The sequence below is a fragment of the Cyrtonyx montezumae genome, unplaced genomic scaffold (genome assembly GCF_038088225.1).
Source record: "Cyrtonyx montezumae isolate F1298 unplaced genomic scaffold, pur_monq_1.0 scaffold_8, whole genome shotgun sequence".
In the NCBI taxonomy this organism is placed as follows: Eukaryota; Metazoa; Chordata; class Aves; order Galliformes; family Odontophoridae; genus Cyrtonyx; species Cyrtonyx montezumae.
The window spans coordinates 4,080,517-4,098,918 of record NW_027072089.1 but is presented as its reverse complement, the minus strand read 5'-3'; the positions used below and the strand labels follow the sequence as shown (position 1 = coordinate 4,098,918).

The following is an 18,402-nucleotide window of genomic DNA, read 5'->3' as shown; positions in this document are numbered from 1 at the left end:
AGATCAAAGCATGAGAGACTTCAGTATCTCCTCAGTGGTGTTTCTGACTGGAAACTACCCCTCCTCTTGAGAACAATGACTTTTTTTCATTTTTTCAGTTTTCTTTTTTTCATTGCTACTACTTATTCTGGTGAAAGTTCTTCTGCCATGTAGATGTTATCTACATCTTAAATAATTGCAAACTGCTTTCTGGCAAAGGCTGCCAACAGTTTTCATGGCTCTAATTCAGTCTCTGAGCTTAGACTAACTAGCGTAAGCATCCTGAAGTGCCTTGCATCTGTAATCAATTTTTCTGTGTCCAATGTCATTACGCTATTTATTTTTATTGTGGTGCATCATTATGTTGGCTAATCCTTTTCATACGGTTTGTCTTACTGAAGTTCCCAAAATAAAGTTTGATATTGAAGACAGATGACAGGCAGGCTGCTCAGAAAGACACTATTTATTTTTCAGCTCTGTGAGTATTACGCACTTCTAGTTGTTGACAGTAGTGGTGGCATGATTCTCATAGTAATTTGTGCAAATTCCAGTCAATAACAGTGTCTTGTTGAAATATGCATTAAAAAGTCCATAACATTAGTGTAGTGGACACAGTCCAACACTCCCTCTGGTCTGGCTTCTTCATAAAGTTTTTAAATGACTGCCTTAATTGGATCCTAATATTAACAGGAATATTACATAAAGCTAAATGAGGAAATAAACTTCAACTGAAAGCTACTTCCACCCAAGCCCTCGCCCTCTGGTTTGCACAGGAGTAAATCATTATGAACATTTCCCTTCTCCATCTTGATTATATTGGCTGCTCTTTTTAAAGCTTTTTACAACTAGTGATGCCTTCTTTTTCCATAACATAAGCCTTCAAACCTGTCACAGTAAACAAGAAATGACCTTGCTCAAGACAAATGCACAAAAATCACAATTACTGCTCTGGCATTTCTTCGATCGAAGCACTAGGAAACTAATGAGACAACCTATAATACAGTAGATTAATGTAGCCCCCCCTTTTTTTTTTTTTATAAGCTGATGATTTTGTCCTAATGAGCTACTACAGAGGAGTCCAAACAGGAGTCTATTGTTGAATATCACTGTACATCTTCTCAGTACATTAACAACCAAGAACCAATTCTGAATCCTTTAACTAACATCCAGACACCCCATTGAGAGATGTCCTATTGCAATTTTCTTTGTAAAGCACACATATATATACAAAGTTCTGGCAAAGAAGCCCTAGTTAGATCAGAATCAGTTGGGATCTTCTTTGTGTAGTGATGCAGACCAAGCAGAGTTGTGCCTGTACCGTTCTATTGTTTCCCCTTTTGTTTCCATATCACAGCGTGCTCAGACAAAGCTATTTTGGTGCTTCACTGATCAAGCTGATTTTTTTCCCTTTGATGATAACATGAAATATGATAGGATAATAGGGTTGTTATGTAATCAGAGTTGACAGCAGGGAGCTAAATTTGTGTTGTTTTGATGAACAGCACATTAGTGTGACATAAATAGATTAATCTGATTTATTATTATTATTTCTAATGCTTAATAATAGGGGAAATGAGACCCTGGGGAATGACACTGCATCACAAAGTGATATCAAAAGTCTATATGCTATGGAAACATAGGTTAGGTACTGTGGATATTAGAATGTCTTCTCATAAGTGGACCTGCTTCTAAAGAATGAGAAGAGTACAAGAAAGGCTTTCCTGAAAGAAATAATACCTTAACTGGAATAAAACTAATAGCGTACCAGAGAAAACAGACTATGAAAAGAAGAAAGCTGGTATACACGTAGGTCAGTAAGTAGTCAGAAATGAAACAAAAATCACCTTTCACTGACTGATTCTGCATGTTTTACTGAAAAGCTGGTATCAACCCCGGACAAAACAACTTTTTTTCATGCTGCCTGTTCCAGCTCCAGACAGCCCAAGTCCTTATTCACACGTAAGTCAAGCACTGCAAAAACAACAAGAGGGAGTGAAGCATTTTCAGCATATTTTGCCTGGTTTACTGAAGTGACACACAAGAGTTCTTGTGTTTGTGGCTGCTCACAAAGAAAAGTCCCATAGGACTTAAGCTCAAGTGAATGTCTAAACACAAGGAGGCTTGCAAAGGAAATATTTCGCCACTTTAAAATCTTATGTGCACCAGACATACAGATCTTATGTGAACCAGACTGGACAGAATCACAAGTCCTTCAGACAGAAAGTAGAAATAAATAAAAATATTTCTAAATCCTAAAGGAACGCACTCTTCCAAAATGCCCTTCCACAAACTCACTGACTGAAAAGTATCACTATGAACACCTACTCTGTCTCCTTCATATCAACACACATACAGTTCTTCATCCACATCCACAGACTATGACTATGCTATACAAGAGCATCTAGAAAGCCATTGTGTTTTAACACAAAGACTCTAATTGCCAGAAAACCCATGACCCCCTAAATAAGTTGCTCCCCTGGATAAATACCACCTGTACTGGAATGTATTCTTCATTTAACTTCATTTACGGTTTCAGAGAGGAGAATGAGTAATAACTCAGCTGGAATACGTAACAGCTTTGAAATTCTGGAGCTCAACATGATTCACAGGACATTTCAAATTATTTTCATATGCAGCAGGAATAGAACTTCCTTTTTCTTAAAGAAAAAAAATGAAAAGCTAAGCAATGCTTTTTAAAATGTAACTGTTTTTTGACAAAACTGTTCAAAGTATTGGCTACAGGTCCTATTATAAATGTTCTTCTTTGATAGGCAGATAGCATTTCACCCTCCTGAAATCTGTAACACCCCTAAGTTTTCCTGCCTTTCCCCAGTGTCACGTATACAGCAGCACTTCTACATGATATGGACATCTACACACCCTTTCTTATCTCCTTAGCAGGAAAAGAAAGCTAAAGAGTTCAGGGATGCTGCCATCAAATCTATGAAAAGGAATTTGACAGCACCATGAATCCCATGGGCCACTCTTCAGAAACTAGCTTCTAGGTGGTTTCCACTGAAGTGCTTTAAAACATCCTGTAGCTGCTTTTCTAGGTATGCTCGCTTCAACACTTTTGCCATCACCATTTGCCTCATGACATGGAGCAAGCAGCACATCATTAATGCACCCAGCACACTCTCCTACTATGCTGACAAAAGTTATTCCCATATGTTAGGCTGGAAAAGTTTACTCTCATCCACCCTCATTAAGAATTCAAAGGCATTTTTTTCACTAATCTTATTGGAGCTTTTCATGCCACAGAGGTTTAAAATCCCAGAGGAAGTTACATGCTGGACTTGCTTTTTGTTCACTTGTTGAAACACAAATATCAAACTTAGGAGAATACAAATATATTTAATATAGTTAATAATTTAAAGTCAATGAGAACAGGAAAAGAAGGGCATTCCTTATTTCTCCCTTTTAATGCTCTTTATTGATGCCCTTTTGAAAAGATATCAACATCCATAAGCACACAGAGCTCAGAGATGGGGTTTCTGAGAAAACACACCATCTAGCAAAAACAAACAGTAAAATGTGGAGGATTATTGCTTTTACACTAAAAGCACAAAATGGTAGAATCAGCAGGAGGTGCATAGTGCCAAGAAAAGATGTGTTTAGTATGGCAAATTAACACAGAAGGCGATTTAAAAGATAGGATTAAATCAAAGACAATGTTGCACGTTTATAAAATTCCCAATCCTACCCCCGTCAAATCAAAGATAAATCTCCCAAAGCACTAAATCTTATGTAATCACTGCAAATTCATATTGTCTTAAAAGGGAGCTGGATTAGGCCTCTAATTCGGTTTTGTAAAGTCTGTTTCATCCAGATGAATAACCAAGCAATGGACAGTCTCCAAGGAACAACTCCATGACGTGGTCTCAACATTGTCTACTATGGCTTGCCAATGCAATCACTCCCAGTGTTAACCTCTAAACACTGGAGTAAAGCTGATTTTGCCCATGAGTGCTAAATGCATTTTGCCTTTCCGCATAGCAAAGAAGCAATATCACGTCTAATCTCACAAGTTCCCAGTGAGCCAAACACAAGATACTGTCCCTTGAATTCTTCCTGAGACCAACAAAGGCTTTCCATTATTTACAAATCAAAAGCATTTAGAGACAATCATCTTTATTTTTTTTATTTAAAACAAGGAATGCCCTGTCACTATTATATAAGAAAAAATATACATCCAACTATTTATACCCATCCTAATCCAAGCATTCCAAAAAATAGAATTCCTATTCATGCAGGTAATTGCTGCACAATAAAATAATAATAAAATAAAAACAATATTAATAATAATAATTTTCATAAATAAAATAAAAACAACAGAATACACTCTTCAGTTCCAACAACTCTTCCAATTTATCTTAAAAAATCCAACCTGAGAATTGTTGGAACAGTTTCAAACGATGAAAGTAAATGTAGTTAAATCAATAGGATTACTTGCTTTTGATTATTAATTCCATTGCTAGTTTTTCTTGTGTTTTTATTATGCATACCAGTTTTACAAAGTGCATGCTTTATTTTACTTTTTAAATTTTGAACTGGCAAGTTAAAATGATCCATCATTTCCTGCCTTTTTGTAATGATAATACAATCTAAAATCTAGCATTAAAAAATTTATCATGATACACCTGGTATACTGACTGCTTATGGCGCATGCTTCTCTTGGCAAATTAAAAAAAAAAATTGTCTCCCCTCCCCATCTCCCCGTTCTGTTTGGAAGCAATCTAAAAGATAAAAGCAGGCTGGAACACAATTGCCTCAAGGGAAAAAAAATAATACCTGATGCTTCAATTTTTGTCGCATGGCACTAGTTGTGGAACTGCACGCACACACACCCACACATACTCAACACACACACAAGCACGCACGCACGCTGCAACCTGCCCATGAGGAAAATAGTTTTTTAGGTCAGGAGTGCCAGTGGCACATGAAGGCTCCCAGCTGTGTGTGCAACTTTGGATTTGGTACCCACTTCACGTCACCTTGAATCCTCTGACATCCACCGAGGGGGTAATGTAAGGCATACTTTGCTGGAACAGTAATAATCCATGCTTCATGCTCAAGAGCTGAGTCTCAGAGGAGGACTGGCTTTCTCTGCTCCCTTTGGCCTCACTCCGTCTCACTCAAGGAACAAAAAACCCAAAACAACAGAGAAGAACTGGAGAAAACAAGGAAAGCAAAAGAAGACAAATCACTTTAAATGGACTTTCGCCTTCTCATCAGCCTGTGGTTATCTGTAAAGCTGTGCAACCCAGGTGAGATGGAGCTGATAGGAGATGGGAAAAGGCTGTTTTTTAATGTGCTTGGCGAGATCTCCTCTATCTTGTAAGAGATGGAGTGAAAGTACTGGGGGTTCAGCTTTGAGCTGAACGAATTTTGGTGGGACACCACCCGGCTGGTGTACTCATGGGACCTGTAACACATGCAGGAACAAACTGACTGAAGGTCTGTTACTTCGGCCTTGTACCGCGGCCGACCATGCTGGGAGTCCTCTTGGATGTGGATAATCATGCTGTTGCGGTTTCCCGCCAGGGATGCCCGCTCCTCAGCATCCCGCCTCTCGTCCTCACTGTTCATGGTTAAGAACCTGAGAACAACCAGATTTAGAAATGCCCCAATGACTGTCAACCCCACTAGAATGTACATAAAGCTAAAAGCCACGTAGAGAGGCTTCTTTTGAAGGGCCCCTTTGGTCTGCAGGGCCACATAGTCTCCAAAACCTATCGTAGTCAATGTTATAAAGCAGTAATAGTAAGCATGAAAAAAGCTCCATTCCTCGTACTGGGAAAAGGCTGCTGCTCCAATGCAGAGCGTTCCCATGCAGGAGAAGAAACCCACAGTGACCATGTTTTCCATGGAGACCTCGGTGCTCCTCATCCCACAGCACTTTTTGATGCGTTTCAAGAGGTACTTGACGAAGGTGTTCATGCGCTCGCCCAAGCTCTGGAACATGACGAGTGTCAGTGGGATCCCCAGGACTGCGTAGAACATGCAGAAGGCCTTTCCAGCATCTGTTCCTGGGGCAGCATGTCCATAACCTGGGAAGGGGAATGAAAACACAGGAGAGTCAGCAATTAGTTGATTACCATAGGTCCCTTTCCACACAGGCTGCACGAATCACAGTGGCTCCAATGCTGCAGGCAGGTCCAAAGCAACAGCGGCTGTGAGGGCATCACAGTCACAGGATTTTCCCATTTCCTTCTCGCATATCCTGTACCCAAAGCAAACATTACACATTAAAAGAAATTAAAGAAATTTAATGTCCACCCTTTATCACGTGCAGTATTGGAAATTCCGAAAGCAGGTGGCCACAACAATATTTTTGAGAGGAGTTGGTGTCACCCTGCCCCAAAACTGAAGTACACCAATAGCATCTGAGTTCTGAGTCTGCTGGCAACAGCGAGTCAACAGCATCACTGTTGCCAGCAGACACAGATCAATGGAAGTATTTTTAAAACTGTCTTCCATAAAGAAAAAACCTCTCTCACAGGCACCATTCTGAAAGCCATTCACTTCTGAAAACTTGAGAATGCCTTAGGATTTTAGGGGTTTAATACCTGCTCTAGCTTCAGTTACCGAAGAATAAAGAACTTACCAATTAGAGTTTTACAGCTTTTTCAAACAATCTGGGAAAAATTATTTTGCAATGGTGCTAAACTAATCCAGGACAGAGATCGTAGCATGTTTCATAGCATGCTTTATAAAAGGTAAAATCAGAGCTAAACCTTCATTCTAAACCCAAAAAGTGTGGGGGTTTCTATTTCAAGATTATTTCAATTTTTTCACATCACTCTACTTTAACATTTCTTAAGATTGCAAGTGATAGTAACAAAGCTTCCAAAATAGGATGGCTGGGAGTCACTTGGGCATGGTATGCAATGACCATGTGGGTACTACTATCTACATTTCCCTTAAAGACAATGAATAGGAATCCATGCTTCTTGAGTGCAGTACCTCTCATCTACATCTAGATGCCTAAAACAAGTCACATCTCATCACCAAGTGACAGAACCCTAGGAGTTGGAAGAGACCTCTAGAGATCATCGAGTCCAACCCCTCTGCCCGAGCAGCTCCCTAGATCAAGTTGCACAGGTAGGCCTCACTAACTTATTCTCAGGATATACCTGTTTCTCTACAGTGATTATAACTGAAATCACATGACAGACTTCACCTGAAGATTAAAATACATAAATCTAGGTATCTACAAGTGTGCTAAGAGTCCAAGATACTTTTAGAGTCAACAAAGGTCTACTGAAAATAGGCAGTGCCATTAACTGCCATTCCAACACCTGTGCTGAGCTGTAGTGACAGCACTTACTGTTCCATTGACTATATAGGTCTCCGTCAGACTGGATAGATATCTAATGACTTCAGAAGATTCTAGATATATACTGCACAAGTTCACAACCACATGGAATCACCCAAACATCGTCACATTCATCAAAAGCAGAGCTCTGCCTTCAGTGACTACCAGTCACCAACATAGGTGCCTGCACTGTAGATACACGGTTTAAACCCAGACAGAGGCATCTAGCATAATTTGAAACTAATCAGTTACCACAGGGATGGTTAAGGAAACACACAGTATACAGCTGACAACCTTCAAAATGAAAAGCAACAGCAGGATGTAGAAAATAAAGTGAAAGAACTAGCAAGAATGTCCTCCAAAAAGTTACACTTATTTCCTTAGATCAGTTGCTAGTTATTGGAAATGCATGGGATGTAAGAACTAATTCGCAAAGGAAATATATAAATTAAAAATAGGAAGCACTTTTCAGGTTACAAAACAAATAGATTCACCAGTTATAATGGGATAGGTAGCCTGTACTTAGTAAAAAGCAATTTCCAAATTACCTGCAAGGGGAAGTGTCTTCAGTAGATGGATGCTGAATTTGTTCCACCTGACTGTCCCTCAATAAAGGCTATAATTGCCTCTCATTACTAAGACCAGCTTTTGAACTACAGGGGTGTTAATTAAAGCAGGGACATCTTCTCATTTTATAGGTTTAGTTACAGCTGATAAAGAGAAGGAAAGCTTCAGAAAATGTTATTTTCCAGATGGTTACAGACGGCAGTTGGTGGAAACAGCTTTTACTTTGGGCTCTAAAGAAAAGGGTTGGGGTGAAAAAAGACTTCTTTCGATATCGCTATATTCCTCTTACTAAAGATATCCACAGAGACAGTTTCGAGATATTATAAAACATTAATATTACATACTTACACACTATGTCACTGTTGAACTTCTAAGATTTATCACAGACATTGTAATTAAATTTAGTAGTCTTAAGAAAGGAATGTACTATATCTTTGTCTACCCAAGCAGGCAATAATTTCTCTCCAATTCACATAAGTAGACAAAAAAATCCAGAAATTCAGATTTCTATTCAGTCCCACGTCATACTCAATACTACAATATCAGATACACTCCCTTTACCGTACTTCGATTATGAAGCTGGAGGAAAGAAAGGACTTTAGTCATGAAGCTGGAATTAGATTTTGCAAATAGGTTCATTCGTAGGGTATCAGAGGAATGCATTTCTCTAGTGCAATATGGAATAGTCACCTTAGTCACTGCCTTAAGCAATCTAAAAAGAGAGAATTCCAAACACACAGAAAAAAGATTAAACTCTCCTTTAAGAATCTGTCCAAAACACAGTAATACTTGAAAAGTGAGTTCCATCAGTGCATGGTATCTGAAATCCAGTAGATGCCAAATCTAAAACACCATCTTTTTGACATCAGAGAGTGCCCCTGGCACTTCATCAAGAAGTAAATGCCAGAGGAAGAGGGGTGCAGAGAAGCATCAAATATCCCCCCACCATGCATAAGTTCAGTCTTGGAGCTTACTTGCGTCAAGGAAAGGCAGAAGCAGAAAAATCTGTTTTGGTAGCAGATTTCAGCCTCTAAGTTCAGCATAAGTTCCTCCACACAAGTGCTACTGCCCTTTGCAGAGTGTAAGGAGATGGCTCCATGTGAACCACAACAAACACAAGGCCTCAAGAGAAATATAGAGGTGAACACACAACACTTGGTATTTCTCACTCTTCTGTGACTAAGGAGGAAGACCAAACAGAAGTCCCTGAAAAGGAGGTGTAGCAAATGCATCACATAATAAGTCAAGAAACTGGAATAACAGTGAGAAATACAGAGAGAGCTTCATATTGGGTCACTGCTAGGTTAATACTAGCTGTACTCCTAGAGGACTATTAAGTTCTAAGAAGTACACGATCAAGTTTGCTGAGGTCCCACAGTACAGTAATATGACTTCAGCAGATTTGTCTAATACTCAATGAGATATCATTTGAATGGTCAACAATAACCATTAGTAGTCTCACTTTTGTAATCTCTCTCAGATGGTATGGCTCTCAAGACAGAAATCATTTGGTTTGGTGTGAAGAATAGTTAAGTGTGGAGAAATAATACTGTCTCAGAGTGTTATTCCAGTTCTGGTGGATGGAGCACCAATCCATCACAAAAGTGATCTTCTCTCAGTTGTGGAAGAGCTGTGCTACAAGCATCAAGCAGAACTGCAGGAAGGTGTAGGCAAGGACAGTCAATGATTAGTGTCTTTTCTGCCATTAATTTTTACCAGCCCTTGTCCATTCTCTGACCAAGCCTACTAAACACCAAGTACATCAATATATAATTATATAAATACTGTTTTCTTTCTTTCAAGAGTGTAGCCATGAAAGTCTGTGGAAAATCCACCCAGCCTCCTTCAAACATATTTCCCACGGTAGCTTTCAAATGAGACGCAGAGTGAAATACTTCATTACAATTTATGTGTGAGGAGGACAACCCCAATTGCTTCCTTTCACGTCCTAAGGGACACTGTGCTGAAGTACCAGTGCACAGTGTGCAAAATTCAGTGCATAACCACCCCGAATCCAGAAAAGTATAAGAATGGTGAGTATATGCAACATTTTCCATTCAAGTATTCAAGCACCCTGCTTTATCTTCAGGTGTTGAGTGACTTCTTAAGCCATACATAGTTTCATTGATTTTAGTAATGAATAATGGATTTCTCTCCCATGAGCTTGGGCATTCCCCCTTGAACCTACATAAACTTACAGCACCTGAAGCATCCTGTGGCAAGAAGGTCCGTACATCAACCAACTATTCTTTAAAAAGAAATTATCATCACTTCTTTGAAAAATCTCTCCCACTGTTATAGGAACCCCCACCATCTCTATGGAATTGATCAGGGACAGTCATTTTTAACCTTCTTTGTGCCACTTGTGATTATATATATATTCTCAAGAGAAATGTCATGCCTTGGTAGCCTGCACTCAAGCCCTAAGCAAATATATCTGGTACTGACAGTCTCACATGGACACAGCAGCTTGCTTAGATCTACATCAGTGATCTTTGCACCATGCTCAGCTGCAGGGTATAGACAGGCCCAGAAAATCTGTCATGTCTTCCAACATAACTTCTCCTGATTAATATTTTACTTCTAGAGCAAAAGTTATCTGAACAAACAATGTCATGCTTTTGCAGAGATGCAGACTACCCAGAACAAGTGAATACATAACAAGAATAAAGAACTACTGGGAAAAATCCTGAATACTTGTAATGCGCCACAACCAACTCTAAGATCCCTGCGCTAGCAAACTAAACTGGGACAAGGAATGGATTCCAGCACCAACCTGTGGCCATCCACACAATTAAATCAGCACAGATCCCATCATGCCACTGTGGTTTTAACTTAGGCCAATCACCACTGTTCAGATGTGTCTCTAGATGAGCAATGGTACCAGACCAAAATCTTGGTCATTGTTGAAGAATAAAAATGAAATGTGGCAGTGATAAGTTACTTATAGCTCATGTTCAGGAGAGTGTGTAGCTGCAGAGTGGTTAAGTTTCAACTTCACATTCAGTGTACAACAGGATTTAGATGTATTGAATCTTGAAGCAACACTGTGTAATTCATGATGGACATTTTCTTCTCTCAGGAGTAGGTTTCTCCATTCATTCGTCTACACATTATTCACTCCCATGACAGACATTTTGGCCTGGTCACCTTTGACAACAGCCTCCAGAAAGAAATGAACTACTCCACCCCCATGAGTCAAACCTTTCTTACTCATGCTGGCAGCAACTCTGGACCTGAGATAACAAAATTAGGATAACGGCACCTGTTGCTCCAGTGGGCAAGCATAATTCAAATTAAAACATCTTCCTGATGTCACACATTCACTTCAGAGGTTCAGTTGTGCCAGGGAAACTGCTGCAGAAAACAGTCTGGTTCCTGCTGAATTTGCTGTTTGTGCTTTCAATGTGGAGAAGAAACAACACTGTCTCCACAGTACAGTATGGATTGGGGAGATAAATCATATGGATAACTAGTACTTACCAGTAACTCATTTTGTAGGACGAAAGCATTCTCTTGCAAGAAAATCAAGAGCAAATCACTGATTCTGCTATATCTAGATAAAAGCTGCTGTGTTAAAAATGCCATCTTCCTAGCATATACGCAACTGCTCCCTCTTCTTTCTCCCCACGTCTGGGCTATCCCAAATGCTGCTGCATTTCTCCCTGAACATCTCCAGGATCTCCTTTCACTTTCATTCCCTTTTCAGTCACTATCATGGCAGAATGTCTCCTCCAGAATCTCTCCTAGTGTTGCCAGGGCTTCCCCTTCCATCCTACCCAAAAAACTGTTGTGTCAGGTCAAAGCACTGTACACAGCTCTCTACAGGCACACAGCAGTTTGGAGGGATATCATTCTGTGCTGAAAAGAAATGGGCATTGTGTAGGAGGAGACAGGATGTGCTAACCCAAAGTTCAACATAAGATCTGAAATCATTTTCAACTCTGTTCTGTATGACATCTTAACTATAAAGGTAAGGCCACGCCATGAAATCATACGCACAGCTTTACAATGCATCAAGCCCTACAGAAGATCTGTTCTGGGTGTCCAAGGACCCAGTTGGGTTCCCTTGTTTTGTTCTCCTCACCATGAGCGCTGGTCTTTTCTTTTTGATGTTGGAATCAAACAGTCACCATTCATAGAAAACAGGTTCCAAGGCAGCTTTTAATGAATAAACATAGGCAGTGCCCACCAAGGAAATGAGAAGAAAAAGGAGTTCTGCTGTGTGAACTAATGACTGGCAGGTCAGGGGAAAGCTGAAGCCATTCTTATAATGGGTGAGAGGCCAGCTCTTACCCTTGTTCTGATCCATCAGTCAAGGACAGATAGAGGCCTCAGCCTCAAAAATTGCCCCAGAGCAATAACTTCTGTAATGCCACCAAGCATGCAGAAGTTACTTCCAGTCATCAAGCTCCCAAAATGTTAGCCCACAGGAAAGCTGAAGGGCTCATACAAAAAAAACCTGATATGACCTATAACTACTGAGTCATCCAATAGCAGTTTCCATGCCATCCATCCTCACTACTTCCAGTCATCAGATTATTTCCTGACTGATAGAACCCTTATAGAACTTGAGCTTCCTGCTCTGGATCACAGCTGATAGTAATTGTTGTCCACAGTTTTTCTTCCACACCTATTTGCAGTAAATATTAACATGATAAATATTTTGTATTGCCCAAATTACTGGTAAAATTAACAGGCATTGACTGACTGTGTCCCATTAAAAGTCACAACCACAGGAAAACTAATATGTAAACCATACTTAGGCAACTGCCTAAGAACACAATACCAAACTCTTATAGCCACAATGAAGCAAGAACAAAACCCATGTAATGGGCAACCTTCTGGGTAATGCTCCTGTGGCACAGCTTAGAAGACAACATATTTCTTAGACAATCTTAAATTACAGTTCAAAGGTAGCAATTTAGTTGTGTGAAACACAATCATATACTGCTACACGCATTTTGGATTCAGAGTAGGCCTTAGAACTTCAGATTCTGAAGGGTTACGCTGGGGATCATACACAATGCAGGCATTACCTGCTGATTTCTCTTGGACTGTTAGAAGATCAAGGCAAATAATGTGTCCTACTCCCAGTAAGGCTCTCAGTAAGGTCACTTCCATGAGACATATTGGAGAACAGTGTTTCAGAAGTCCTCAGACTGATTAAACTGGGGTTTCCTCCTCCTTCCCTGACTGAAGTCCACCATCAACTTGTACATGGGATAGTCTCTCCTCTGCCCTGCTGGATGCCTAACTGGTACAGTGGGGATAAAAATCTGTTCAATTTATTGGGGTAGAATAGTTGGAAGTGCAGATCATTCAGTTGTGTGCCTATCAGAGCTGTGTGACCAGGCCATTGCCACCCTTCCCTAAGCTGGAGAGAGAGTCCTTTGTTGTTTCTAGGAAAGATATTCTTCCTCAACCTCAAACAACAACAGAACACAGCTCCACCCTTTTCAGAGCTCCTTCAAAATAGGAAGCACAGATGTGGCCACTTTTGGCCCCTCTCGGACATGCAGGATGGGCAGTCTAACATGTTTAAACAAAGACATGAGCAACTTTTTTTTTCCTAAATCATTCTGCTTCTATTCTCTTTTTTTAAATTATTTTCTCTACTTTTCTTCCCAGTAACTTTGAAGCTACTTAACCATTTCTTCCATTTACAAGAAACAGTAATGTGAACTTGATAGTAATCTGTCCTGTTGGGTGTGACGTCTGGCTGATCTCTGAAGACACTGAACAGGACCAAAAAACCAATACACACAGTGCAGACTCAGCTGCCATGTGATAAACTCCTTTTCTATTCATGAACATGAAAGAATCAGGAGCTGGAGATCCTAGATAATTTGATGAGAAGCAGGGGCACGGGAGAGAACTGGAGGAACAGGATGTCTCTGCCATCTTATAAGATACCTTGTGATATGTTACCTATCTGCCTGTAAGAATGAAGATGTAGATAAGGGTTAAGAAAACTGGGAAATTATAGTAGTGTTCACATGAAACCAGGCTTCACTAGTTTATGGTGTTTGTGTGGGCCTCATGTGGTTCTGTTTCTTCTGCATGTGAAACTTTTTTGTGTGTGTTTAAAATTTATATTATAAATGGATTCACTAAAAAAAAGTTCTGTAAATGAAGGAAAGTGGTATTTTCAACCAGTCAGAATCAATCTTCCTTCTCATCTATGTGCTATAGACACAGAAGGTCTTGCCATCCGAAGCCTCCGCTTGTAGAACTTGGACAATGTCTACTTTTAGTGCTTAGATAGGAAATAACTGCAATCACTGTCAATTCTTTTGGATAAGAAGGCAGAGCATCCAAAGTAACTGCGACCTGCTGAACCACACAGGAAATAATAGATACCAACACTTGCCAGTCCGTTTTGTCCAGACATGACAACATTATCTCTGCTCTACTGCAATTTCTTCTGCCACAAAAAAGAGCCTGCGAGGAGAAATGATGTTCTTCTCCAGCTCTGTGAGTACACTGGCACTGATTTGGCAGTGATTTGAGCATGTTTTTTGTATACCTTTCTCCAATAGACACTCTGTTCTGGATTTCTGGTTGGTCAGCAGTGGACAGTTCTTTGGACTGCAGCTGAGCCTGGCCAGTTTTCTGAAGAAATCAACAGCAGTACATAATCTGCACTAGACAGTCCAGGAGAACAAGTACGCATCACAGGGAATCAGAAAGACAGATCAGCCAGCAAACTGGATTCTCATAATGACAAGCCAAACAAACCTCCAACATCCAATAACAGGATGGTTGACAGTGACTACTTGGATTTACAGGCCAGAAGCTTTGTGATAAGTACCAAATGAACAGGTTTTCTGGAGCTTGCGTGTCACCAGCTCAACATAAAACTTCTGTATTCGGACCAGTGTGTTCTATATCTCTTTGGTACTGAGATACGTGAATGCACAAAGCCCTGTAGCATTTCTGAGTCAACATTTTCCCAGTCAACTCGTGCTCCCTATTTCTGTCTGCCCCTGCATGCCTTTTCTCCACGTCTTCATCTCCATTTTGTTCTCTGAAACAGTCTGAGAATTGACCTGCGGCTCACATCACATCTAGTCCCAAGACAAATCATGCCCAGAACAAGATCTCAAGCTGAAGAGAATGGTAGCAACAACTAGGAAAAGACTTACCAGGTCATGTTATACATTCCCAAGGGCCAGCATATGACTGTTCCCTACAATACGTTCTCGAGGGCTTTGTCCAGTTTTGTTTAAATGATTGAAGTAACAGGGTTTCTGCTCTCTCCCTTAGGAAACTATTTCCTCATCTAAGAGATCCAGCTATTACAAATTCTTTTATACACAGCCTGTATATTTCTACACTGTTTTTTATCACAGTGTTTTTTCATTAACCTCATTCTAACACACCCCATTTCTTCCCATCATTATTCACTTGGAAATAGTCAGAGCTTCATCCCTTGGTCAATATTAGTTACAACCGAGTTGTTTTGGTCCTGAAGTAGGGAAGAAAATAGATGAAATTCAGATTTTGAATGTTGCATTAGAAGCAACACCTTATGCGGTCATTTTTACTCTATAACTTTGAGATCCCTTTTGTTCTCTGTAAACTTTCAGTATCTTTATGCTGGAGTTATGAGCAGTCTTCATACACAAAGGAACAAGGTAGCGTGAATATCAGTTCCCCAGATTGCTAAATATCCTCTTTGGGCTTGTAAGTCTGGTCATCACTGTAATATAATCAGGAAAAAATGCATAAGGAAGAAGCACAGGGGCCTGTGCCTTAACAAGGGGCCAAACATTGGCTAAGTTTCTTCTTCCTTGATTTTATTCTGATGATAGAAAACAGGATATAAGAAATTTCTGATTTCTCTTTGCTTAGAGGGTTAGTTCTTTTCGAACTAAAAGCACACCATCTCTGAGTCTTCACAGCATTAAGACTCCTTTCAGGCTTGTCTGAGACCTCTCTCAACTTGACATTGCCAGGGCTTTGGAAGCTGGACCTCAGCATAAAACCCTGCTAAATAAATGTTAGCAAAGGCCAGCACACAGAAGAATGGCTCAAAACATCAGGCACAGATCATTCCTGCTGTAGCGACCACCTCCCCAGAATCTGTGATGTTATTATCCATAGCAGTCCACGCAGCTCTGTTTGCAAATCAGTGATATCCATAGCTGTCAGAGCTGCTGAGAGATGCCGGGTGAAGCTGTTCAGCTGTGATTTCACTCTAGCAACTGCATTTTGCCTCTATGACTCCCTCTGCACAATGAAGAGATTTAGAAGAGCGCAGTCAACTCGCCATGAATTTGCCTGCCTATCTGTTTTTACTCTATGACATGTCTATTGCAGATTGCTTCCATGCCAGAGAAAAAGAAAATTAGAAAAATACAAATAGGCACATGATATTTCAACAGTCTGTCTGCTGCCAGAGAAAGCAGGGCTTGCACCATGTAATAGGGCAACTAAAGATTCCCACTGTGCCCAGCTTTGGTCTCCACTAGATAAACATGCCAATAAATTATTTAAGAGAACTACTTTTAGTAATACAGATAATCTTACACGAACTCTGATCTGGACATAACTATGCTGATGCAAAAGCACTTTTTCCAGGGCAGTGTGTGTCTTGGCAGTTGAGCTTGGAGGAACCATCAGTTTCTCCTCCTTTGTTTTTTATTCACTGTCCTTTGTTCATGACCACAGTAAGGAATTGGCCAAATGGACACAAGCTTCCCTGCTTGTGCCCTTTGCCACTACAGATTTCATATCAGTTACAGCATTTATTGTACCTATCTCTGAACAAGGAGCAATCTAGCATGTATTCTGAATCTGTCTGTCTGCATTTTTGGCCAAGGCTTTTTTCCCCACAGATGCTCTAATTTCCTAGCAGCTTTATTAGCTGAAATTTTACTTCAGTGATCTGACAACCAAAGCAAGTGAAGTTGATCATAAATTCCCCCATTACATCACATCACATACAGATCAAGCAGTGATTCAATTGAATTTATAGACAGATTTCATCAAAGAGATATATATTTGAGGATATTTTAATGAGAAAAAGATAAATATTTTGCTCAGATCCTTTGAATTAAGCTTAAATCAGTGTAAGATTTTGGATGTTTTGTTCTTATTCCCAAAATGAATTTATATTTGAGAATACAAGTAAACAGAGATGCCTAAAATTTCTTTTACAAATTTTAAGTGTGTTCTCTCAGTGGACTTTGAAAAACTGAAATAATTCAACTGAAACATTTCCGTGAAAGAAGAAATTAGATTATTTTTGACAAGGCATTTTTTTAATATCATACAAAAAAAAAAGCTTATGGAGATATATATCCCAACTGTACCGTCCTATTCAGCTCTCCATTGAGCCAGCACTACCTCAGAGTTGAATTTATCCTTGTGCTCTGAAGACAGAAAAGCCGAGCTCAAACATGAAGTTAAAAGTTTTGAGATATTTTGGGGGTCTACATGCAGATTTTCTGGAATTGTGGTAACACTGCTGCAGTTATATCTATCTAACTCTCCAGGCTAGCACTTTCATAAGAAGTCACCTCATCTCTCTCTCTCTCTTTTTTTTTTTTTACTAATAGCAACATTTATCTCAACTAAGCTAGCACACGCCAGCAGTATATGCTGCCAATATCTTTCTGCATCAAGATGAAACCAGAGCCTTTTCCCATGTCATTTTGTCCTAGCCAGCAGAAAATATCTAAGAGCACTCAGGTGTACCAGAAACTTGAGACAGAGACAGTAAATCCAAAACTTGCCTACACATACAATGAAAATCTCCTTCTTCAACAGATGGAGCTCTAACTCAGCAAGGACTTCTGACTCCACAAACCAAGCTGTAAGGCTGTCCCTAAATTCATTTCTCTTACAGCTAAAAATCTATTATAAGATGAGATTTGTTTGTGAATTGTTCATATAAAAATAAAGCCCTTAACTTCTCCTCCCAGTGTGTCTTTTCTATTTCCATAGACAAGAGTAGATATATCCCAATGGCCTTTTTTTCCCTCTAGGATGAGTAAACCAGCCTCTGCTAATCTAGACATTTTCATAGCATTTTGTCTTTTCAGCTTTAATACAATTTTTTTTTTGTACATCAACAATCCAAATTTAGATACAGAAGCACAGAAATTCAATGCTTCATTTGTGCAGACTTTGAATAGTATTTCATACAATTTTAGAATAGTATTTCATACCGTTTTAGACAGATCTTGGAGATAAAACTGGCATGAAATTTGAAATAAAGTGCTGAATCTTGAGCCTATCAGTCTTTCGATCTCAATAATAAAAGTCCATGAGATCTTACTGTTCCTCACCCTTATGAAAACTGAGTAATTATTCTCCGTGACCACAAACTGACATCAGCATAACAATGATTGCACATGAGATTATGGTTTAACTAAAGACACATGTTTGAACTGAACTCCATGTTAGTAGTAAATAGATAGATGTCAAGAAGAACTTTGCATTTGTTGCAAGTATGTCTCCAACAACAACAACAAAAAAAGGAACATGAAAAGTTGGATGGTCTTGAAGCTGACAGTTATGTCTCAGTT

At 39.6% G+C, this 18,402-nt stretch overlaps 1 protein-coding gene across 1 annotated transcript in view; it reads right to left on the bottom strand.

Annotated features, from left to right (window-relative positions):
- Nucleotides 1-5,187: 5,187 nt before the first annotated feature.
- KCNK9 (potassium two pore domain channel subfamily K member 9) overlaps nucleotides 5,188-18,402 on the bottom strand; it is a 74,770-nt gene continuing 61,555 nt past the window's right edge. The window contains exon 2 of the mRNA XM_065753642.1: nucleotides 5,188-6,029. Coding sequence (XP_065609714.1) covers nucleotides 5,188-6,029 — 842 coding nt within the window. The remainder of the gene's footprint in view (nucleotides 6,030-18,402) is intronic.